This window comes from Ctenopharyngodon idella, chromosome 3 (genome assembly GCF_019924925.1).
Source record: "Ctenopharyngodon idella isolate HZGC_01 chromosome 3, HZGC01, whole genome shotgun sequence".
Lineage (NCBI taxonomy): Eukaryota > Metazoa > Chordata > Actinopteri > Cypriniformes > Xenocyprididae > Ctenopharyngodon > Ctenopharyngodon idella.
The window spans coordinates 36,740,028-36,760,325 of record NC_067222.1 but is presented as its reverse complement, the minus strand read 5'-3'; the positions used below and the strand labels follow the sequence as shown (position 1 = coordinate 36,760,325).

General features: G+C 38.7%; 1 protein-coding gene across 1 annotated transcript in view; it reads left to right on the top strand.

Annotated features, from left to right (window-relative positions):
• elfn1a (extracellular leucine-rich repeat and fibronectin type III domain containing 1a) overlaps positions 1 to 18,536 on the top strand; it is a 109,944-nt gene extending 91,408 nt beyond the window's left edge. The window contains exon 3 of the mRNA XM_051888432.1: positions 13,919 to 18,536. Coding sequence (XP_051744392.1) covers positions 14,324 to 16,717 — 2,394 coding nt within the window. The 5' untranslated portion in view covers positions 13,919 to 14,323 and the 3' untranslated portion in view covers positions 16,718 to 18,536. The remainder of the gene's footprint in view (positions 1 to 13,918) is intronic.
• The last annotated feature ends 1,762 nt before the right edge of the window (positions 18,537 to 20,298 follow it).

Sequence of the window (20,298 nt, the reverse complement as noted above, 5' to 3'; positions counted from 1 at the left end):
TGCTGACAGTTCTTGGGTGGTGAGATAGTTACAGTAGTCAGTGTATCTGCTTCCTCCAGAGTGATATTGAACCCTCAAGGCTTTACAGAAGATCACAGCAGAATAGCTGCTCCGTTCAGTCTAACAGGATTTCCACCAGCAGTGTTCACTACACACATGGCATTCTACAATACTGCTTTGAATAGTTATATGTAGAATTCAGTTAATGCAGATCTAGAATCTTTATAGATCATTATGGAACACTGATCAGTTGTTTCTCCTAAGATTCCTTAGGATAAATAAAAGTATAAACAAATAAGACTATACCTGAGATTTTACACTATAAAAAATTATATGGCAACAGGGGACTTAAAATCTACCATCATTATAACAATAGCATATTTAGATTGAGAAACTCTGTGGTTATTTCTGAAGGTCACATTAGAAGAGTCATGCAGATTGTTTATTTTGTTCCATCTAAACAGTGTATCGTACTTCTCAGTCTGCAATCATGTCAGATATTTCAGTATGAACTGGAATATTTTTTTACAAGACGACTGTTTTCAGTCAAGGTCTGCCGTGGCATATCTGTAAGGACAAAATATTTGGGTTAACTAAATACATTTAAAAAAAAAATATATATATATATATATACAGGGATAGTATGTTAAAAGCACATTTTAGTTCATATTAATGGTGTCTCAAAATAGCACAGTTGAGTACACTTAGATGTTCTTAAGATTATTTTAAGAAGTACTAAAGAAGAATTTTTAGTATAAAGTACAAAATTAGTGTGCGAAAATAGAGCAGGGTTAGTTCACCCAAAAATTAAATTTCTGTCATTAACTCACCCTCAAGTTGTTCCAAACCTGTATACATTTCTTTGTTCTGCTGAACACAAAGGAAGATATGTTTGAAATATGTTAGAATGTTTGTAACCAGGCCACTTTGTGGCACCATTGACTTCCATAGCAGGAAAAATAAATACTATGGAAGTCAATGGTGCCCCAAAACTGTTCAGTTTCCCACATTCTTCAAAATATCTTCCTTTGTGTTCAACAGAACAAAGAAATTCATACAGGTTTGGATCAACCTGAGGGTGAGTAAATGATGACAGAATTTTCATTTTTGGGTGAACTATCCCTTTAATGTGTGGTAAAAACCTTGGAGTTTATCTACCGCCGTCTCATTATGTAGTGCACAGGGAACAACAGAAAAAGCCATCACTGCTCTGCATGCTCGCCAATGCGAAATGTCACCCAGACCAGGGAGCAGCTGTGCGCTCCCAGAGGAGGCTCCGTCTGGCTTGAAGACCCTGACTGTTCTGGCCTACAGCACACATGGCCTCCGCTGGACCATGGAGACTCAGGCTATTAATGAGGAATGGACAGAGGAGAAAGCAGAGCTAAGAAGGGTCCCTACAGACACTATTTCCATTTGTTTATGTAGCTCATTTAAGTGTGGAATACAGGCTTCCTCAACAACACATGCCCCATGTTGTTAATGGAATCATTTATATTAATATTTGCAAGAGATTCAGTATGTTTTTAAGGAGCTTGGGGCCAAATGCAAGCAAAATCATGAGTAACAAAATTTGAATATAAATGATGGCTTATGCAGATCATCTGTGTCCATTGCAAACATACTTCAGTGTTTACTCTAACAAGTTCGGCGGCTCATCTGTAATGTATGCCGACACTTTGCGGTAAAATCAGTCTAACTGGAGTGAGTCAGGCTGGACAAACAGCATGTCTATGTTATATTAATGAGCCAAGTCTCTATTGGTTTACTCAGAACTTACCTAGAGGACTAAAGGCCTCCGTATCCTGCTGGCTGTGGTTATGCACGCTCTTGGCCTTTGCCATTTTGTTGCTTTAAAGGTCATGGACTTGGGAGAATGGACTGCAGAATGGAGTCTGTTTTCTTATGCCCATTAAAGCCATCAGTCATCCCACTTCACATTTTCCACTGATGGATTTCTCATATTCATTTCATGGACATTTGAGTTCAGTAGGTAAAGTTTTTGTAAAGGATAGAGGAAAGTGCCTCTATAATTTGCCTCTCTGTTCTCTTTTCATGCTCAGTTGGAGACTAAGCTGGAGAGGAACTTCATTGCTTTAAGATCATCCCAGTATTCCTGAGTGAGCCCTCCACTAGTCTATTTTATCACAAATTACAGTGTAAAAATGGTAATGATAAAAATAACGATGATGATAAAGAGGAGGACGACGAAAGGGTGAGCAATGATGTTGATGATGGTCATGCTCTTTTCCAGTGTTGGTGGTGATTAGTCCCACTGGATTCATAGTTGTGAGTCAGACTCGGATCCTTTGAAAATTTCTAGATTTTTATATTGTAAAATGTGGTCTGATCTTTATTAAAGTCACAACTATAGACAAACACAATCTGACGTAACTAGTAACACACAAACAGTTACAGTACTTTTCAACACTTTTGTTGAAGACATTGAGTGATCATTGACAGGACAGGTTGTAAAAAGTAGTGAATCTCTGTTATGAATTTTTCAAAAGCTAACTGGAATCAATTCAGGAGATGAGATTGGAGGTGTGGGTTGCAGTCCTGAATTTTAGATAAAGGCACACAAATCTTGATTACTGACAAATATGTTCAAATGCAGTTGTGATTGGTTAGTATGAATCATGCCACCATTACAGAGCTGCAAAAAGCTGGACAAAGGCTACAGAAGCATTGCTAAAGACTGTGTTTGTGTGTTATTATAGTCACATTGTGTTTGTGTATAATTGTTTTTCAAATTAAGATCAGGACACATTTTATGAGTAATCAATACAGAAATCCAGATATTTTCAAAGGGTTCACAAACTTAATCTTTCCACTCATAATTCCCAATGGTGAGACCAGGGCCAGTTGCATAAACTTAAGCTACATTCACACTGAAGGTAAATGTATGCCAAATCTGATTTTTTTTTTTTTTTGCCCACATGTGACTCATATCTGTTTTCCCCATGAGAGTGTGAACAGTACAAACCACATGAAATCTGATCTTTTCAATTCCGATTTGTGCCAATTCCATATGTGGTACTAAATCCGATGCAGATCAGATGTTTTGTAATGCGATCGCTGTGTGAACAGTCAAATCGGAATTCATGCGATTTTTACATCACTTGAGATCAACATTCCTCACGATTCTGTGCTCATGGGAGTCTATTAGAAGATTTTACATACACAACGTTCTCAAGACAGCTGCAAAAGGTAGTCAGTTAAAGGACAGTGATTTGTCAGAACTCATGTTACAGAGACAGCTCTATAATACAAGCAAAACATGAGGGCTTGTATCTTGAAAGTTTTGAAATTCTGCTCTCTTTTGTCACATCATTGTCTTTATTTTTCATATTGTCTGTGCATAATTTTCACTGGCTTCTGCAGCAGATCACACTATAAATAAACGCGTAATCACTTACTTTAATGCCCTCCGTGTTTACATCCATATGTGTTGCCAAGTCCGCAATTTTCCAGCAGAATTAGGTTACTTTTTCACTGTTGCCGTGGGTTGTTTTGCAACTCCGTGGATTGAAGCGACCGCATTAACGTGATATTTAACCCACCAAATGTGATTTTTACCAGGATACCCCACGGAATGTGATTGGGCTAGTTTTGGACTAGTTTGGAGAAGCAATTGAGTGAATTTTGTGGTAAAAAAAAAATGAGGGTAATCCAGAATTATAATCCAAAACGGGCAAATGGTCAAAACACAGGGCAAATAATCCAAAACAGGGTAACCAGTAGTGATGTGACATTTGAACCGAGGCTTCGGAGCTTGTGCCGAGCATAAATGGGCGTGCCGGATGAAGCCTCGATTAGAGGCTTCTGTCGGTAACATAGAAATCACGTGATCAATGACAAACGAAGCCTCACTTTCTTGTCCAATCACGTGCGCGATTCACTTTGCGTATCGGAATGTTCGAGACCCAAGATCTTACTTTATGAGTAGGTTTTCATTCAGACCTTTTATACAAGTAATACACCAGTTATACAAGTAATATGAAGAATACAAATTATTTCAGGAAAATAAAATATTTGCCGTATGCAATTCATATGTGTACATTTATTCTTCTGTTACATCATATTGATATTCATACTGGCATTAAGTTATAATGAGCATAAGTTATAATGAGCATAGTTTAATGAGTACATTAATTTATCACTGAGATATTCAACACACACACGCACACACTATTAGGCTTTTATTTGAGCACTTAACATGAAACTGTGTGGTGGCTGCTTCGTCCGACAAAGCTTCTTTCACAGGGTTTTGCCTGCTTTATTTTTTTTACTAAACACCAGATGGCTCTCAAAGCTTTGAACCTTTTCCCAAAACAATGAGGGAAAAGCCTCAGTGCTTCATGAGGCTTCATTTGCCCATCACTAGTAACCAGAAAACAAGAAAACAAGTGCTCAGACATGTAGTGTAACACTTACAAGACTTCACAAAGAATGACAGAACATACAGGGCTTATATAGGCAGAGTTAACAAAGTAATGAGACACAGCTGAATGTAATCAAGCATAATGAGTCCAGGCAGTGGGTTACTGGAAATGTAGTCCATGATAAGATAGCACAAGAGTCAAGAGGAGTGCCCTCTGGTGGAGATTATGGGCACTCCAGCTTGTGACACTTAGCCACTATGTTAAGACTGTGTCTTAAGAACTAGTTTGACCAACTAGCAGTAAGAAAAGAGGTGATCTGTCTTTTCAGATTCAAATGAGACCGTTCTTCCTTTTTATGTAACTTCCGTTAAAATGTTAGAACCAGTCTTCAAATAAATAAAAAAAAATAATAAAAAAAAAGATGAATAACTTTTATAACTAGTCTAAGCAGTTTATGCAACCGGCAAGAGAGGACACTCACATTATATGATTTTGGTGATTGTGCTTTTGACATTTGGAAATTGCAGGAACTCAGATTCACTTATGTAGTCAAAAACCTTTTAAGTGAGAGATTGGCCCATGTGGTTTTCTATGGTTTGATGCGTTTCATAAGCAATACTACTTTAAAGACACTTTTGTTCTTATGAGTATTGTATCAGTGGGAGTCTGGGAAAAAAAAATTTAGTTTATTATTATAACCACCAGTGATTAATCAGTATGTGCAATATTTAAAAAAGTGAGAGAAGTAGGTTTGTCATTCTTTGAATCAGTTTAGTAAAAGGTAAAAAAAATTCTGAATTTTATAAATTTATTATTTACTCACCCTCATGTCCTTCTAAACCTGTATGCTGTTATTTTTTCAATGAACAAAAAAGGAGATTTTTTTTTTTTTTTATAGCATTACTTATATACTAGTGTTTATACAAAATTCGGTGACACTTTATTTTGATGGTCCACATTAGACATTCAACTGATCATAAGTAACTTTGCATCTAGATGTCAACTTATTCTACTAACCTGATCCCTAACACTTAACCCTAACCTAACAGTCTACTAACAGTCTACAACAGTCTACTAATACTATAATGAGAGTTAATTGACATGTAGTTGCAAAGTTACTTATAGTTAGTAGAATGTCTAAAGTGGACCACTGAAATAAAGTGTAACCCACAATGGATATATTTTTAGTGATTTTTTATTATTTATTATTATTATTATTTAGCATATCCATTATCCAGATGATTTTTTGCACTATATTTCACAGACGCTTGAAAGAAACTTTGAAATTTTATCTTGAATCTCATTTTTCATTCGTCATTTGGTTACATTAATGTGGTGCAGCGCATTGATTTCTGTAAAGATTCTTCAAAAATTCTGGGTTTTTTTTTCTCCATGGCAAAAAATAACAGCATATCATCAAAAGTTGAGAGATGAGATGTGAGAGACATTTTTTTTTTTTTTTGGCTGAACTATCCATTTTAGACCGTAAGTGAATTTTTCATCCCTGTCCCCCATTCTTCCTGTTTGTATGGGAGGCATCTGTTGTGAGGGATCCATATCAAACACTGTTCCGACCCAAACTATGGTCATGTCACTGCATAGCACCATTACTGATGTGAGAGGCTCTGGCCACATCCAGACAGGTTTTTCAGTCCAACCAATTTCACATCCATCCAATAGCTGATGCCAAGCAGCTCTCAACACATGGCTGCCCGTGCCCCTCCTCAGGCAACCCTGAAAACAAAGTGAATTTCTGTAACCCTGCCTGCCAGCAGCCACTAATGGCATATGCAGAGTGAGAATCATTAATATGTGTGAATGAACATGCAGAACATAGCGATGAGAGGGCACAAATTTGTGGGAAGGGAGGCAGTAATGCTTGGCATAATGTTTGGGTTTAGGATAGAAATGTGCATTGTTAGTAAACCACAGTTAATTCCAAACGCAAACCCAGCCGACACCGAATAACAATTCCATATAATCCCTCCCTTAAGCCTCATTCAGATCCAGACAAAACAAGTGTTAACACTGACTACTCTGTGACTCTGTCCTGATTTCGAGATTTCACTCCCACTGGCTCTCTGAAATGGATCAATGGATCAAAAATTAAATTTAAAGTGTCTGTGTAAAACGCATGCACTAACCACCAATGACTTGATTATGTATATTCTCAGATATCAACATTGTGAGCTTTTTACTGCTAGTCCACTAGTCGATGTATCATTAGCTGCTTTTCCACTGTCGGGCCAGTGCGAGGCAGGGCTAACAATGTGCCTGGCGGGCCCAATAGCCTCGAAACTCACTCCGTGAGGCTAAAAAAAAGCTGCATTTCCACTGTCAGGCCACAGCACTACCCTAAAACCTGCCCTTAACACACCTCCATAGAACAGTGTCACTAAACTAGCTGACTGAAGCTGACTGAAAATGGCATAAAAAGAGAACTTAAAAAGAGAACACACATAGTTTTTTGGTTGAGCCTGCATTTATTTGTTTACATCACGTCTCTTTAGAAAGAATGATAATTTCTATCGTCTCACTGTTATCCTATATATTTAGCCAGAGCAACACAGGGAGCTCACGGACAGAAAACAGAGTTATACGAGTTAACCGGAGTATATATAATTTATGACAGCTCTATGGTTGTGTCTGAAATCGTCCTCTATACCCTCATTCACTATTCCCTACATTAGTCCACTAATATAGTTCACATGAAGGAGTGAAATCGAAAGGGTTGCTGCTTTTGCATAGTTTGTGCTTGCTGTTTAATAATCATTTGAAACTTAGCAAACTGGCAGCTCCAGTAGTAATGAAAACATCTTGAACTCTGTCACGGAAACTATGTATGTACCTATGTATATACCTTAATTAAACAATTTAATAATCAAATAAAAAAAAAAATGTATAGGTATGATATTATGCCATACGCTGTGGACCAGCGGTTTGGAAAATGGATGGATGGATCTTCTGGTCAGAAGTGGAAATTCATTCAGCATGCGATTCTCACAGCGCATTATAGGTATTCTATAGCCGTTGAGCGTATGTTGGCATTTTAAGTCCGGTATCATCAAAAGGCACAGGGAAGTATGGAAGCTTGTTTCTGCCACTTTTTTAAAAAATATAAAAGGTAATTGCAGCTTTTTATCTCGCAATCGGGAGTTATAATGTCGGAATTGCGAGGTATAAACACAATTGCAAGAAATAAAGTCAAAATGGCGAGTTATAAACTCACAATCATGCAATATAAACTCACAATTGCGAGTTATAATGTCAGAATTGTTAGTTATAAACTCACAATTGCGAGAAAAAAAAGTCAGAATTGCGAGTTATAAACTCACAATTGCGCATTATAAACTCAAAATTGCGAGATATAAACTCGCAATTCTAAGAAAAGAAGTCAGAATTGCGAGTTTATATAAACTCAGAATTGACTTTTCTTCTTACAATTATGCGTTTATAACTAGTTCTGAGTTCTAACTTTATAACTTGCAATTGCGAGTTTATATCACGCAATTCTTAGAAAAAAGGTCAGAATTGCAAGATGTAAATTCGCAATTGAGAGAAACATTGTGAGATAAAAAGTTGCAACTACCATTTTTTTTTATTATTTAGCGGCGGAAACACGCTTCAAGTTGGTGTCTGAAAGTTAGTTTTGAGCTGAAAATTGTTTTAAATGTTGAGGTTAGCTGGTAGCCTCATATGAAAACATAGGAAATGAGCAGCAGTGTTGCTGACCCTCTCAGATAAACTAAGCCTTTGTTCATGTCCACTCCTAAAGCCCCAATTGTCCCGCTTTGGACCAAGGTATTTGAAGGTCCAATAACCCCTGGCCGTTGGCCCCGAGGAAGCCCCGCTGAGCCTCGATCAGTAACAGTGACAGCCCCGGAAGCATGACTGGCCCTGGCAAACACTAGCACATTCGCTTTTGGCCTGACAGTGGAAACACAGCTATTGTTTACCAAGTGTAAGGACCCAACCTACTGTTCAACTTACATTGCTGTTTATACAAGCTCTACACTGAAGAGTGTCCGCACAGCTGAGATGATGTGGGTGAGAAATTCAAGTGTGGATATCTCCATTGCCACATTTGTTGCTTGTGTTGTCATTAACAATTCAAAAACAGTCATGTTGCACTCGCTTATAGTTTCTACAAGCCTCTGGGTGCCATTTCATTAGTTTCAGGGAGGTTGGCACGAATTGCAGCTTGTATGTGAAGACTTTAAATGAATTCAGACCATCACAGATGCCCGCAATTTGTTTATAATATGCTTTGTGAATGCAATGCCCTCTAGGTTCACTTTATTTTCACTTTTATGTAACTCCAAAAATAAATTTGGCCTTTACAGTTTACTATACAAGACTAATGTAATGCATCTGCACTGGACAGGATTTTTCCTCCAGCTATTACCATGTATGGAACAAGGGCAACTGAAGTTATGTGATCCACAACTAGACGACACAGAGCCAGCAAAACAATTGGTGGCAGAAGGCTTTGATCAAACTTAAATATGTTTTTCAGCTAATGTTAATAGAATTACCCCCAGACTAAAATGCAAGTTTGAGCTGTTTGAGCAACTTGCACTGAAATATCTTAAAATATGTCTGCCATTTTTTTTTTTTTTTGTCTCAAGATGCACACCATAGTGTTTTTTTTTTTTCTAAGACATGTTTATAAAAGCTACTTAAATGTCCTAATTGAACAAAGGCCTAATCCTGTCTAAAAAAAAAGCCATAGATATTTAGATATATAGACATGGTTTGGTTCAGGTTTGTAAAATTCATGCGGCGAATTTTCTGATTTCATGTTTTTGTGCTCATCAGACTGAACAGATTTGAGTCTGATGCACCAAAACAAACTGATTTTTGCTGCTAGTCTGGACAAACACCCCTAGTGTGCTACACAGAAACCAGGGACAAAGGTTCATTGGGTAATAAAAGAAAACCCTTGTGAAATATTGTTAAAATACAGAACAATGCATCCTATGCTAAAAGTTAGTCAGTGGTACACATCTGTCTTGTCCTGTGGCTAGTCTTTTTAATGACTTCAGTCTCATTAATGTGGACAACAGCTTACACGTCTGAAAAAAGACAAATCAAACAGAGAAAGGTCAGCTGACTAAGAAGATGACCTCTGACCTTTAAGTGTCATTGATGGATCCAATTGATTGGTGCTGTGGCCATCATTACCATGAGCTGTCATTCTGATCTCCATCCACCATAATATATCCACCTGCTGAGGTTCCTGCCTCTGCACCTGTCCGTGACACTGAGGGCTCTCGTGTCAGCAGCTGCCATTCTGGACAGCAGGATATCTGTTTGCACAGGGCAGCTGAAAGCAGGCAGCGGCACGGGCTGAGGATTAAACCATCCAGAAAGCAGTGTGGCATGATGAAGCTGTCTATCAGCCCATCACCTGCCTGTCCTGTCGCTGTCCTAACAGACGCCAGAGAAAAATATGAGCCGTGAGCGGGTGAGGTGGCTTTTTTTTTTTTCCTTCCTTGGAACAAAAGTGCTGAGCTTTAGCAAATAATAGGAGCTCTCTGGGGGGAAGGCTTATGTTTTTTGTTTTTTTTTAATTTTCCAATTACCTCCCCAACTGTTAATATACTATTTTACAGAGGCCTGGTTGCCTCTCACACGCCTAAGAATGTGAAAACCAGGAAAATATATCCACAAATCTCTTTGTAATGGGGTTGTGTGAAATTCCTCACAGACATATTCTAGAATTTTAAATTTTAACCACACGAGGAGTCTCATTTGATTGCAGTGTGGCAGTTCAGTGGCAAGGAAATGGCAGTTAAAAGAAATGAGATATGATTATGTTGGCTTCGGTTCACAGACATAAATTAAAATTAGGAGTAACTACCAATAAAATAAAACAAAAGAAAATTAATTACATTTCTTGCAGATTAATGATTTTCCTATGTCAATATTTACTGAAAAAAGCCCCTAAAAGAAACTAATTTAAGGCATTGCATTTATGTGGCAGACAAGTAAATCATTGATTAAACAAACAGTGACTTTAGAAGTTAATATATTATTTGATGTATTTGCATGCCATTGAATATTGGCCTTTCACTGACCTACAGTCCACAGCAATATATTGAAATATATTGAAATATATATGAAAGTTTTGCATTTAAATTGGTACAGTGGTATGAAAATTATTGTTCTGGAATTTATAAACAGGTAAATTAAAGGTGGGGTAAGTCATATTTCAAAAACGCTGTTGGACATTGTTGATATTTGAAATCAACCCAAACAATCCCACCCTTCTCTTCATTGCTCCGCCTCCAAAACTCACCCTCCAATCCTAACCACCCTGCTCCGAGTCGGTCTCGAACCCTGATCGCTGCTGGCAGGCAAGGCCAGTGCACTAACAATGACGCTAAACACCGCATTCTCTAACGGTCATCAGTGCGCAGTGGTTAAACTGCACAACTCTCACTATCTGGCCACTGTTACACACGCAATGCGAGAGTGGATGTCTGTTTATCACAGCTGACGCGCAATAAAAAAAGTTTCATGAAAAATAAAGCGCACTTGATGAATGAACGGCAAGGAAGCACAAAAAATGAACGTACAGTACACAAGAGTAAATACAAACAAGAGTTCGTTGTTGGTCGCCAACAGCACAGCAGCTCCAGACAATCAATGACACTCAAACCCAGTGTTACTCACATGTGAAGCAGAATCAAAGCAGCCTCTGCGTCTGTTTTCGGGCCGGCCGCTTAGCTCTCTCCAGTGGTGGAAAGCTTTTCTAATATTAACGCGGGTCCTAAAGCGCTTGCCCAGTCATAAACCTTCATTCCAGTGATAGTCTTTTGAGCTCTTTTGTATTGTGTCTCATCTCTCTTTCTGTAGTCTTTATTCAAATCTCCCTCTTGCTCGTTCTGTCGCCTCGACCAATATACGCCCCCTAATGCTGACTGGCTAAACGTTTGCTGTTGGTGTCGGCCCAACAAACTTCCAAACAGTGTTTTTTAAAAAATGGCTTACCCCATCTTTGGAATGTTAAATTTCTACCACTTTGTTTTTATTTGCACATGAGATTATGAAAATTTTCTTTCTCAATCTGATGAAACTGGCAGTATCTCTCAAAAACAAATCACTTCAGTGTTTCATTGTTTGTCATGAATGTAATTTTACAGTGACAGACAGAGAATCTTGCAAGCCTGAAATCTCAAAAGGGAAATGCAGGTGTACTTGTCATGTGTGCACACATATTTCTATAAATAACCACATGCAGTTTCTTTATGAACACACATACACACAATATGATTTCTATGTTAGATTGTGCTCTAAAAAGTCTGATTGTGCTCTAAATGTCTGAGACAACGAGTGAAAAAGCTTCTGTTTTGTTTTTTATAACTGAAGAAAAAAATTACATACTATATTATCAGCATAACAATTTCCGTGAAAATTAAAATGAGCAGAAAATTGAGCATGAATTTCTGATTTGCATCTCATTATTTTGCTTTAATGACAGCAGCAATCAAGCTGCACGAACTCAACACAAGTTTTTCAAACCTGATGATCATGTTCTCCAGCATGATTTGAGATGATCCCCAATAAGCATCTTGAGTTTCAATGGAAGAACGTCTGACCGTCTGCACAAAGAGTCACATGATCTATGTCACAGTGATAAAGAAATATTTGTTATTCATTTTGTCAATGTAAAAAAAACTAACTTTTGTTTCCTAAATCCTAAAACTCATATTTTCAGTGTGTTCTCAGACTTTTGAGTCCCTCTAAATGCTTAGAATTCAATTGAGAGACACTGATTTAAATAGATTTAATCGAATGCACGATATGTAATTTTGTCATCGTAGACAATCGAACACATCACTTCGGAGGAACCCAGTGAAATCCTAGCTTTGATCCACTGCCTTTCATAGAGAGCTTTATGAACCGTGTCCATCTATGCACTTGAAAAATGCTTCTTTCCTCTCCAGTGAAAGCATGCCCTTCTTGCATAATTCACTAATATATGGCTTGTGTAAAATCAGTGCGCTCCCTCTCTTCCAGTCATTGTGGCTTCGACAGGGCAAGAGGCTGCTGAAGTTACGGCTTACAGCGGGTCAATCAGACAGCGCAATTAGGATGAGTTTTTAGTGTAGTGGAAATCACTGTAAAGAATTCAATATTGTGCAAGTCTTTGCTCATAATTCCTCCATCTAGCGAAGAGGCTTTTAGGAGCTTTCACCAGCTTTAAGGAGACAGAGTGCAATAATGAATGACTTTCATTTTGTGCTGCCATAGTTGTGTTCTTTTCTTACACACATATACTGTATAATACACTATAGCATAGTTTTATTCATATTAGATGGATAATGTAGGTAACATGTGCATTACTTGACATGCTGCGATGATACCTATAGAGGACAAAGTGGTCTTTAGTTACAGGACAATATATTGTTCCTTTACTGTAGCATTAAAGCAAAGTAAGGATCATTCCTAGCACTCAGGTTATTGCAAAAAACACACGCACACATGCACGCCCACACACACACGCATAGCAATCACCTTTATGTCCATGACTAGGAGAAGGAGCGCAGTGGAAAGAAAAGCCTTTGCTTTCAAACCAGTTCCCATCTTCTCTTAACTCACAAAATGATTTGTGATACAGCCAACATTGCTTACAGCTGTCTCAGTGTGGTTTCAAAGCCTGCCAGGGATGACTGTGAACTGAAGCTCCCTCTTGTCTCTGCCACCCTAGGGAACGTACCTTCTGTCTGTGAGGGCAGTGTCTTTCAAAGAAATACTATTCCCGTGTGATTTCCTTCTGTCTTCATAGCTGGGTATATTTCATTTAAAAATAAATGAGTATCAAGAAAAAGCTTGAGAAAACTTTAGAGGCAAAGCAGCTTGTGAAATATAGAATTTCTCTCACCCACAGTGTTATGAATTTTTTATGATGAAATAGTTTTGTATTTAGTAATTGATTATGTGAATTTTTGCCCAAATCGAGTATATTTTTGAACATTAGATGCAATTCTTCAAAACTATACTCTATGGATGCATTTGAATTTGATAAACTGGTCTCAAGAGTGACTGGTGGTTTTCACTTGAACAGTTTAAAGGACAAAGTGTAAATTATTTGTTTCATCCCCAAATATTGGTTCTGCACATTTTGATGGTCTCACAGTTAATGGTGGGAGAACAGGGACACTTTTGTTTTCTTTTATCTGTCAGGTGGAAATTGGCCAGTGGTTTCCGATAATAGCAGTATGTCACAGGAACTGAAGGGAAGGAAAATTGTGTGCAAAATAAATTGATGGTCAGCTAACAAAGTTATTTTACCTTCCACAGGTCCACAGACATATGAGTGAGACGTTAGGGAAATAAATACAATGGGATGATTTGAATTATTCCTTTGAGCTGTATTAGGTTGCACACTCTTATATAGTATATGAAACATGTCTTCACTGCTGCCGCATGTTGAACTGTATTTCGAATATTGCTTTTCTAATTTAAAGACTTTGTGAGCGTCAGTCAATGCTTTCTTTTTTCTTTTTCTTTTTTTTCTTATCCAGGGTGTACCTCTGGGCCCATAAATGAGACAAAAATGGTGGAAGAGAAGAAAAGACAAAAGGATGAAAGCCATCAACAATGCTCTACCCTGGGGAAATAAGCACAGGCCATTTTGAATTGGTGAAACACTAAGACCCAGCTCTAGCACTCTACTAGTGTGAAAACTTCTCCATTGGAGACTTAACCTGTAAATGCATAAGCTATGGTCAGCGAGTTTAAAAAGGGGCTGACATATTAGTGCAGAAACACCCAACTCATGTGAAAAAATTCTCTGGACCAGAGACTGGACATTTTTGTCCCTTGACTAAAGGGAAAGGGTTTATTACCCTGCTCAAATACTGTGAGGCTCCATCCAGCCTAGTTTAAACTCAAGTGTTACCCCAAGCTGCTACCAACTGGCATCGCTCATGGCTTCCAGGAGGGCATCAGGAGCTTGTAATGGAGGCATGATGAAGAGTGCCTTCTTCTTGTCAGTGGCCATAATCTATCTGACTCACATAGGTGGAGTGAGGGGGGATTGCTGGCTCATAGAAGGCGAAAAGGGCTTTGTATGGCTGGCCATTTGCAGCCAAAACCAGCCACCCTATGAGGCCATCCCTCAGCATATCAACAGCACCATAGTGGACCTTCGTTTGAATGAGAACAAGATCAAGAGCATCCACTACTCTGCCCTCAGCCGCTTTACCAACCTCACATACCTGAATCTGACCAAGAATGAGATTAATTACATTGAGGACGGGGCTTTTTCAGCCCAGTTCAATTTGCAGGTTCTCCAGTTGGGCTTCAATAAGTTGCGTAACTTGACTGAAGGTATTCTCAGGGGTTTGGGCAAGCTGCAGTACCTCTACCTCCAGGCCAACCTGATTGAGACTGTGACACCCAATGCCTTTTGGGAGTGCCCAAACATAGAAAACATTGACCTTTCCATGAACCGCATCCAGGTGCTAGATGGGTCCACCTTTACCAGCCTGACTAAGCTGACCACCTGTGAACTCTACACCAACCCTTTCAACTGCTCTTGTGAGCTCTTGGGGTTCCTTAAGTGGCTCTCGGTCTTTCCCAACAGGACAAGTGAACGGATGGTGTGTGATTCTCCTCTAGGATTCTCGGGCTACAGTCTCTTAAGCCAGAATCCGAACAATCCCACATACCGGAATGCTCTGCATATGCTGTCCACTGTGTGCACGGAGGACTACGTGACTCCGTACATCCCTGTGCCTCCCGAGACCACCACTTTCCCTCCGGACTCAACACCGTGTGGGCTGGAAGACTGTCCTTCAGGGACTGAGCCGGAGGAAATCAGCATCAGTCCTACGTACATAGACTTAGATGTGAAACCAATCATGAAACTCAAGCAAGTGTCTCACACGAATGCAGTAATCACTGTTCAGATCCCTTACCCCTACAAGAAGATGTACATACTTGTCCTATATAACAACAGCTTCTTCACTGACATACAGAATCTGAAGCGGCAGAAGGAGGACATTGAACTGAAAAACCTGAAACCCCACACTGATTATACCTACTGTGTGGCTTCCATAAGAAACTCGTTGCGTTTCAATCATACTTGTCTGACACTATCCACTGGGCTTAGGAATGGAAAAGAGCGAGTAGCTAGTATTCCATCAGCCACCCACTACATAATGACTATCTTAGGATGTCTTTTTAGTATGGTTATTGTTTTAGGGATTGTGTATTATTGCTTGCGAAAAAAGAGACAACAAGATGAAAAGCACAAGAAGGCAGGTAGTTTAAAGAAGAACATAATTGAGCTTAAATATGGTGGTGAACTGGAGGGCGGAACAATATCCAGGATGTCTCAAAAGCAAATGATGTCTGGGGAGAGCATGACCCGCATGCCCTATCTACCCTCTGGCAGTGAAATGGAGCAATACAAACTGCAAGACATCAGCGAAACTCCGAAAATGGCCAAAGGGAATTACATGGAAGTGAGAACAGGGGAGCACCAAGATCGAAGGGAATGTGAGATGTCCATGCCTGGCAACAGCCAAGGCTCGGTTGCCGAAATCTCGACAATCGCAAAGGAGGTGGACAAGGTCAACCAGATTATTAACAATTGCATAGATGCTCTGAAATCAGAGTCCACCTCCTTCCAAGGGGTGAAATCTGGTGCTGTGTCGACAGCCGAACCTCAGTTGGTACTGATCTCAGAGCAGCCTCAGAGCAAGTCTGGCTTCCTTTCACCTGTCTACAAGGACAGCTACCACCACTCTTTACAAAGACATCATGCATCAGATGCCTCTCCGAAGCGTCCGAGTACAGCGACTGGTGGTCCAATGCGGAGCCCGAGGCCTTACCGTTCAGAAGGCTCGTACAAGTCGGAGTCGAAGTACATAGAGAAGACTTCACCCACAGGGGAGACTATCCTGACCATCACGCCCGCAGCTGCAATACTAAGGGCAGAGGCAGAGAAGATCCGTCAGTATAGCGAGCATCGGCACTCCTACCCCGACGCCCACCAAATTGAGGAGCTGGAAGGACCGGACAGCCGGAAAACCTCCATCTTGGAGCCCCTTACACGGCCTCGGGCTAGAGACTTGGCTTACTCGCAGCTCTCTCCCCAGTACCACAATCTTAGTTACTCATCTAGTCCTGAGTACTACTGCAAACCGTCGCACAGCATCTGGGAGCGCTTTAAACTCCATCGCAAGCGACACAAAGATGACGAGTACATGGCTGCGGGCCACGCTCTGAGGAAAAAGGTGCAGTTTGCTAAGGATGAAGACCTGCATGACATTCTAGATTACTGGAAGGGAGTGTCGGCCCAACATAAATCTTAATTTACTCAAGTGTTTGTCTGTGTCTTTTTCATTTTCGATGGACCACAAAGAACAGGACCAGAATGAATCCTTAATCTTGTGAAATCACATTCTAATGGATAAATATTACACTTAAGTGAATTTCAACTTAGGGAAAGAGGTTTGTGTACCAAAATTAAAAGATGTTACTTAAAGCAACAAGAGGAGAATATATTGCAAATATAAAATATATATATGTTGAAATGGATTTTTAGTATTTGATTACCGCATGGCCAAGTCCTGTGACAGTGGATTTGCTGTTGTGTACTGTGAGACTAAAAAGAATCCAACAGTGACAGACATCTTCTGAAATCTTAGTATTTCTTCTGCAGGACCACTGTAATTTATGGACCTTTTTTTCTCCCAATATTTGAGTTTGTTCTAAATACAAATGAACTATGTACAGATACTGTTTCTATATTTGCAACGTTTGCTGTTAAAAATGGAGAGAAAAAAATCTATGATGTGTATGATTCAGGTTTAGACCATGGATTACGGAGTTAGCTCCTGTGATATTATCTGTCCTTAAATGAATGTTTACCGTCCTGATGGATAAACATTGCACTGGTCAATGAAATGGCATATTTTCCACTAGTTTACGCTATACCCTGCTTTGCCAATTTTCATTTTAATCCATGCCACTGATCAGACTGCACAATATTACACAAAGGCTGATTATGTTACATTAGTGTATCATAACCATAAAGTGAATCAGTTTGGTTGGGATGGTGTAGATGAAACATCTGCATTCAAGACTGCAGTGTCAAAGTGGAAGAAAATGAAAAGCAATGGAAAAGTAGAACATTTTGATACACATTCAATAGTTATGTTTGGTTTGTGTACCAGTAAATCGCTCCACAAAACATGCACTTCTGCTTTTTACCTTACGATGCCTAATAGTAGTGAGGGGTTATCTGATCATGAACCAAAGTGCTTGGGTGGCAGCTCATCACACATTTTTCTGCAGATGTTTCCACCAATCTCGAGCCAACAGCCCTATGGATGAATGTATTACATACGGTACATATAGCAGCCTTTTCAGCTGTAATTTCTTTGCAATTTTGTTGTGTTTTTTTTTTACAACCACATAATCCCCATTTTTCATGCTGTATGCTGAGTTTTGATATTCATACTTCCTTTCAGTTTCATGCATTTGTCATTTCTGTCAAAAATATTTAATCAATCAGAAAAAAGAAAAAAAAAAGTTTATAAACCTAAGGGTATTGTTTTAGGCTTTCTTACTGTTTGGCGGGTAAAAATGCTTTTGTAAATGTCGAATGCCACTGCACGGACCCTGTGATAATCAGCGCTGATCCGGAAGGTGAGACGTGTGAGAAAGACTCAATTACCTAGCTGAACTGTTGCCACTGGAATTGTACATCAGCTATTTAGAGAAGTACAGGAAGTAACTGGGTTGTCCAATTTCTTTCTTTTTTATTTCAACCGCCTTAAACTTCTGGAAATATCTGTATAACTGTATTTTTTCTTTTCTTTAAGTGTTGATGTTTTTGAAAAGTCTTCATCTGTTGTCATTTTTTTAAAAAAATACAATACATTTCAGTAGATTTCAAGAGCTGTCAGGTTTATAGGTAATCTAGCAAGTAACCTACATGTTTTTATATTGCATAGTGTAGCACTCCTGTATCTCATTCAACTTAGAAATGTGGGGAAATCTGTGAACGGAGAGCATCAGATACAAACAAGAGCACAATGAGTGTTATTTTGTATTTCTTAAAAATATGTTACCTGCTTTCAGACAAAGTACTGTGAAATAAAGGAAAGGGTGCACCCATACTGTCAAGATCCTCATGGTAACTTTTCTTTGGAGTCCTCGGTTCATGACTGGTAATTTATTCAGAGTGTTTCCCACTCTTGGTAAGTGTGGTTTGGTGATACATACAGGTCGAAGACATAATTAATTGCATTTATTGCACTATTTGTTTAAATAATTAAACGCTAAATTAGCATGTTATTATTAACAGCCTTAACACTGACATTTCAAAGGCCCTGAAACATGTTAGTTATCACTGAGTTTGTAACAGTAGCAGCATTTCGCTTTTTATTCTTGGTTCACTTGACTGACTCATTCAAAGGGTCCTGAGCAACACCATAACGAACTAAAGGAAAAAACTTTGTTATAATGAAAATGAGGTGCTAAAACAGTATTGAGGATTCAATAACTACATCCTTCATGTGTGAAATTTCACTGTTCCTGTTGAGAAACTGATTATTAACTGATTTTTGCTTAAGATTTATGAAAGAGCCGCTTACAGCTTGGCTATATATTATGAGATACATGGTATCAGTTACATATTTGAATTCTTTTTGTAGTATGAATGAATGCGGACTGAATGAAACATGGTGTATGTAACCTTTTTTTTATTATTCTGTTTGAGTTCAGGCATTCTAATCTCAAGGCTAAAGGTTTCTTCCACAAATGCTCATATTTGCTCTAATAACAAATATTTCCTTTTGACAGATAGATCCTGGCATCTGCAAATGGATGGTGAGCAGCAAACATTACATCACAATTTGAAAAAGGCTGAATAGCAACATCAAATGTATTTCAGAAAAGAAATTATACTTTGCCCCAAGTTGTGAGGTCTGAAGATAGCTTGTCAAACCATAGACCCCAACAGATTTTCATGTTTTTCATCAAGCCAAAATTGTGCTTATTTTGTGAATGGAAATGTCTGTAGATTATATTCTAATTAATAATAATAATTTGAGTATAATCTAAATAATGTAACACCGAGTTAATTTGTAACATTTGATTCGATTGCAATATTCGAAGCTTTCTTCTCTCTTTTTTTTTTCTTCGCATGACATTTTTGTTCTTCACATGACATCCAAACAGCTAATTTATAATAATAACCAATCTCTAAATTAAACCTGGGTCTATAAATATACAATTAATACAGTGCATTGGGATGTATTCCCAATAAACTAATAAACTGATCAATTAACCTTTAACTAGTAAAATTAAACATTGATTTTACCAATTGGAAACCTAATTTAAATACAAAACCAATGATAGTTCAGCAAAATATGAGTATATATGAGCCATACCCTGTTCCACTGTTACATTTTTTAAAACCACAACATGCTTCAAAAATCAATGATTTTACTGCTCACACTAGAAGGATGTTATTTTTTTTTTTTTCTGCTCCAGATGTCATCCGTTTTGACACGTATGTAATGCAATACAGGGAAAAAAATAATCATACCTGACTGTCATAACCGTATAATTCAACAGAACTTCACCTCTATGGAGGGTGTTGTTATTGCAGGAAGTCTCTGTGGAATTCTGTACAGAGATTTAATTTCATTGACCAAAGGCTAAAGGTTGTGAGAGGTATTTAATCTAGACGCGTTCAGTGGGCAGTTCAAGCTGTATGCCCCATCACTGGATGTACGGTGAGTATTTAGAAGCGGTATGGGGAGACTTGAGAGCTGTATGGCTGCTTTACGGCTGAATTATATGAGATACCACTTGTGTTTCAGCCATAGTTCTTTCTGGAGAAGCTTGTGAAGAGGATATGCAGCCAGCTTTACAAAACCCC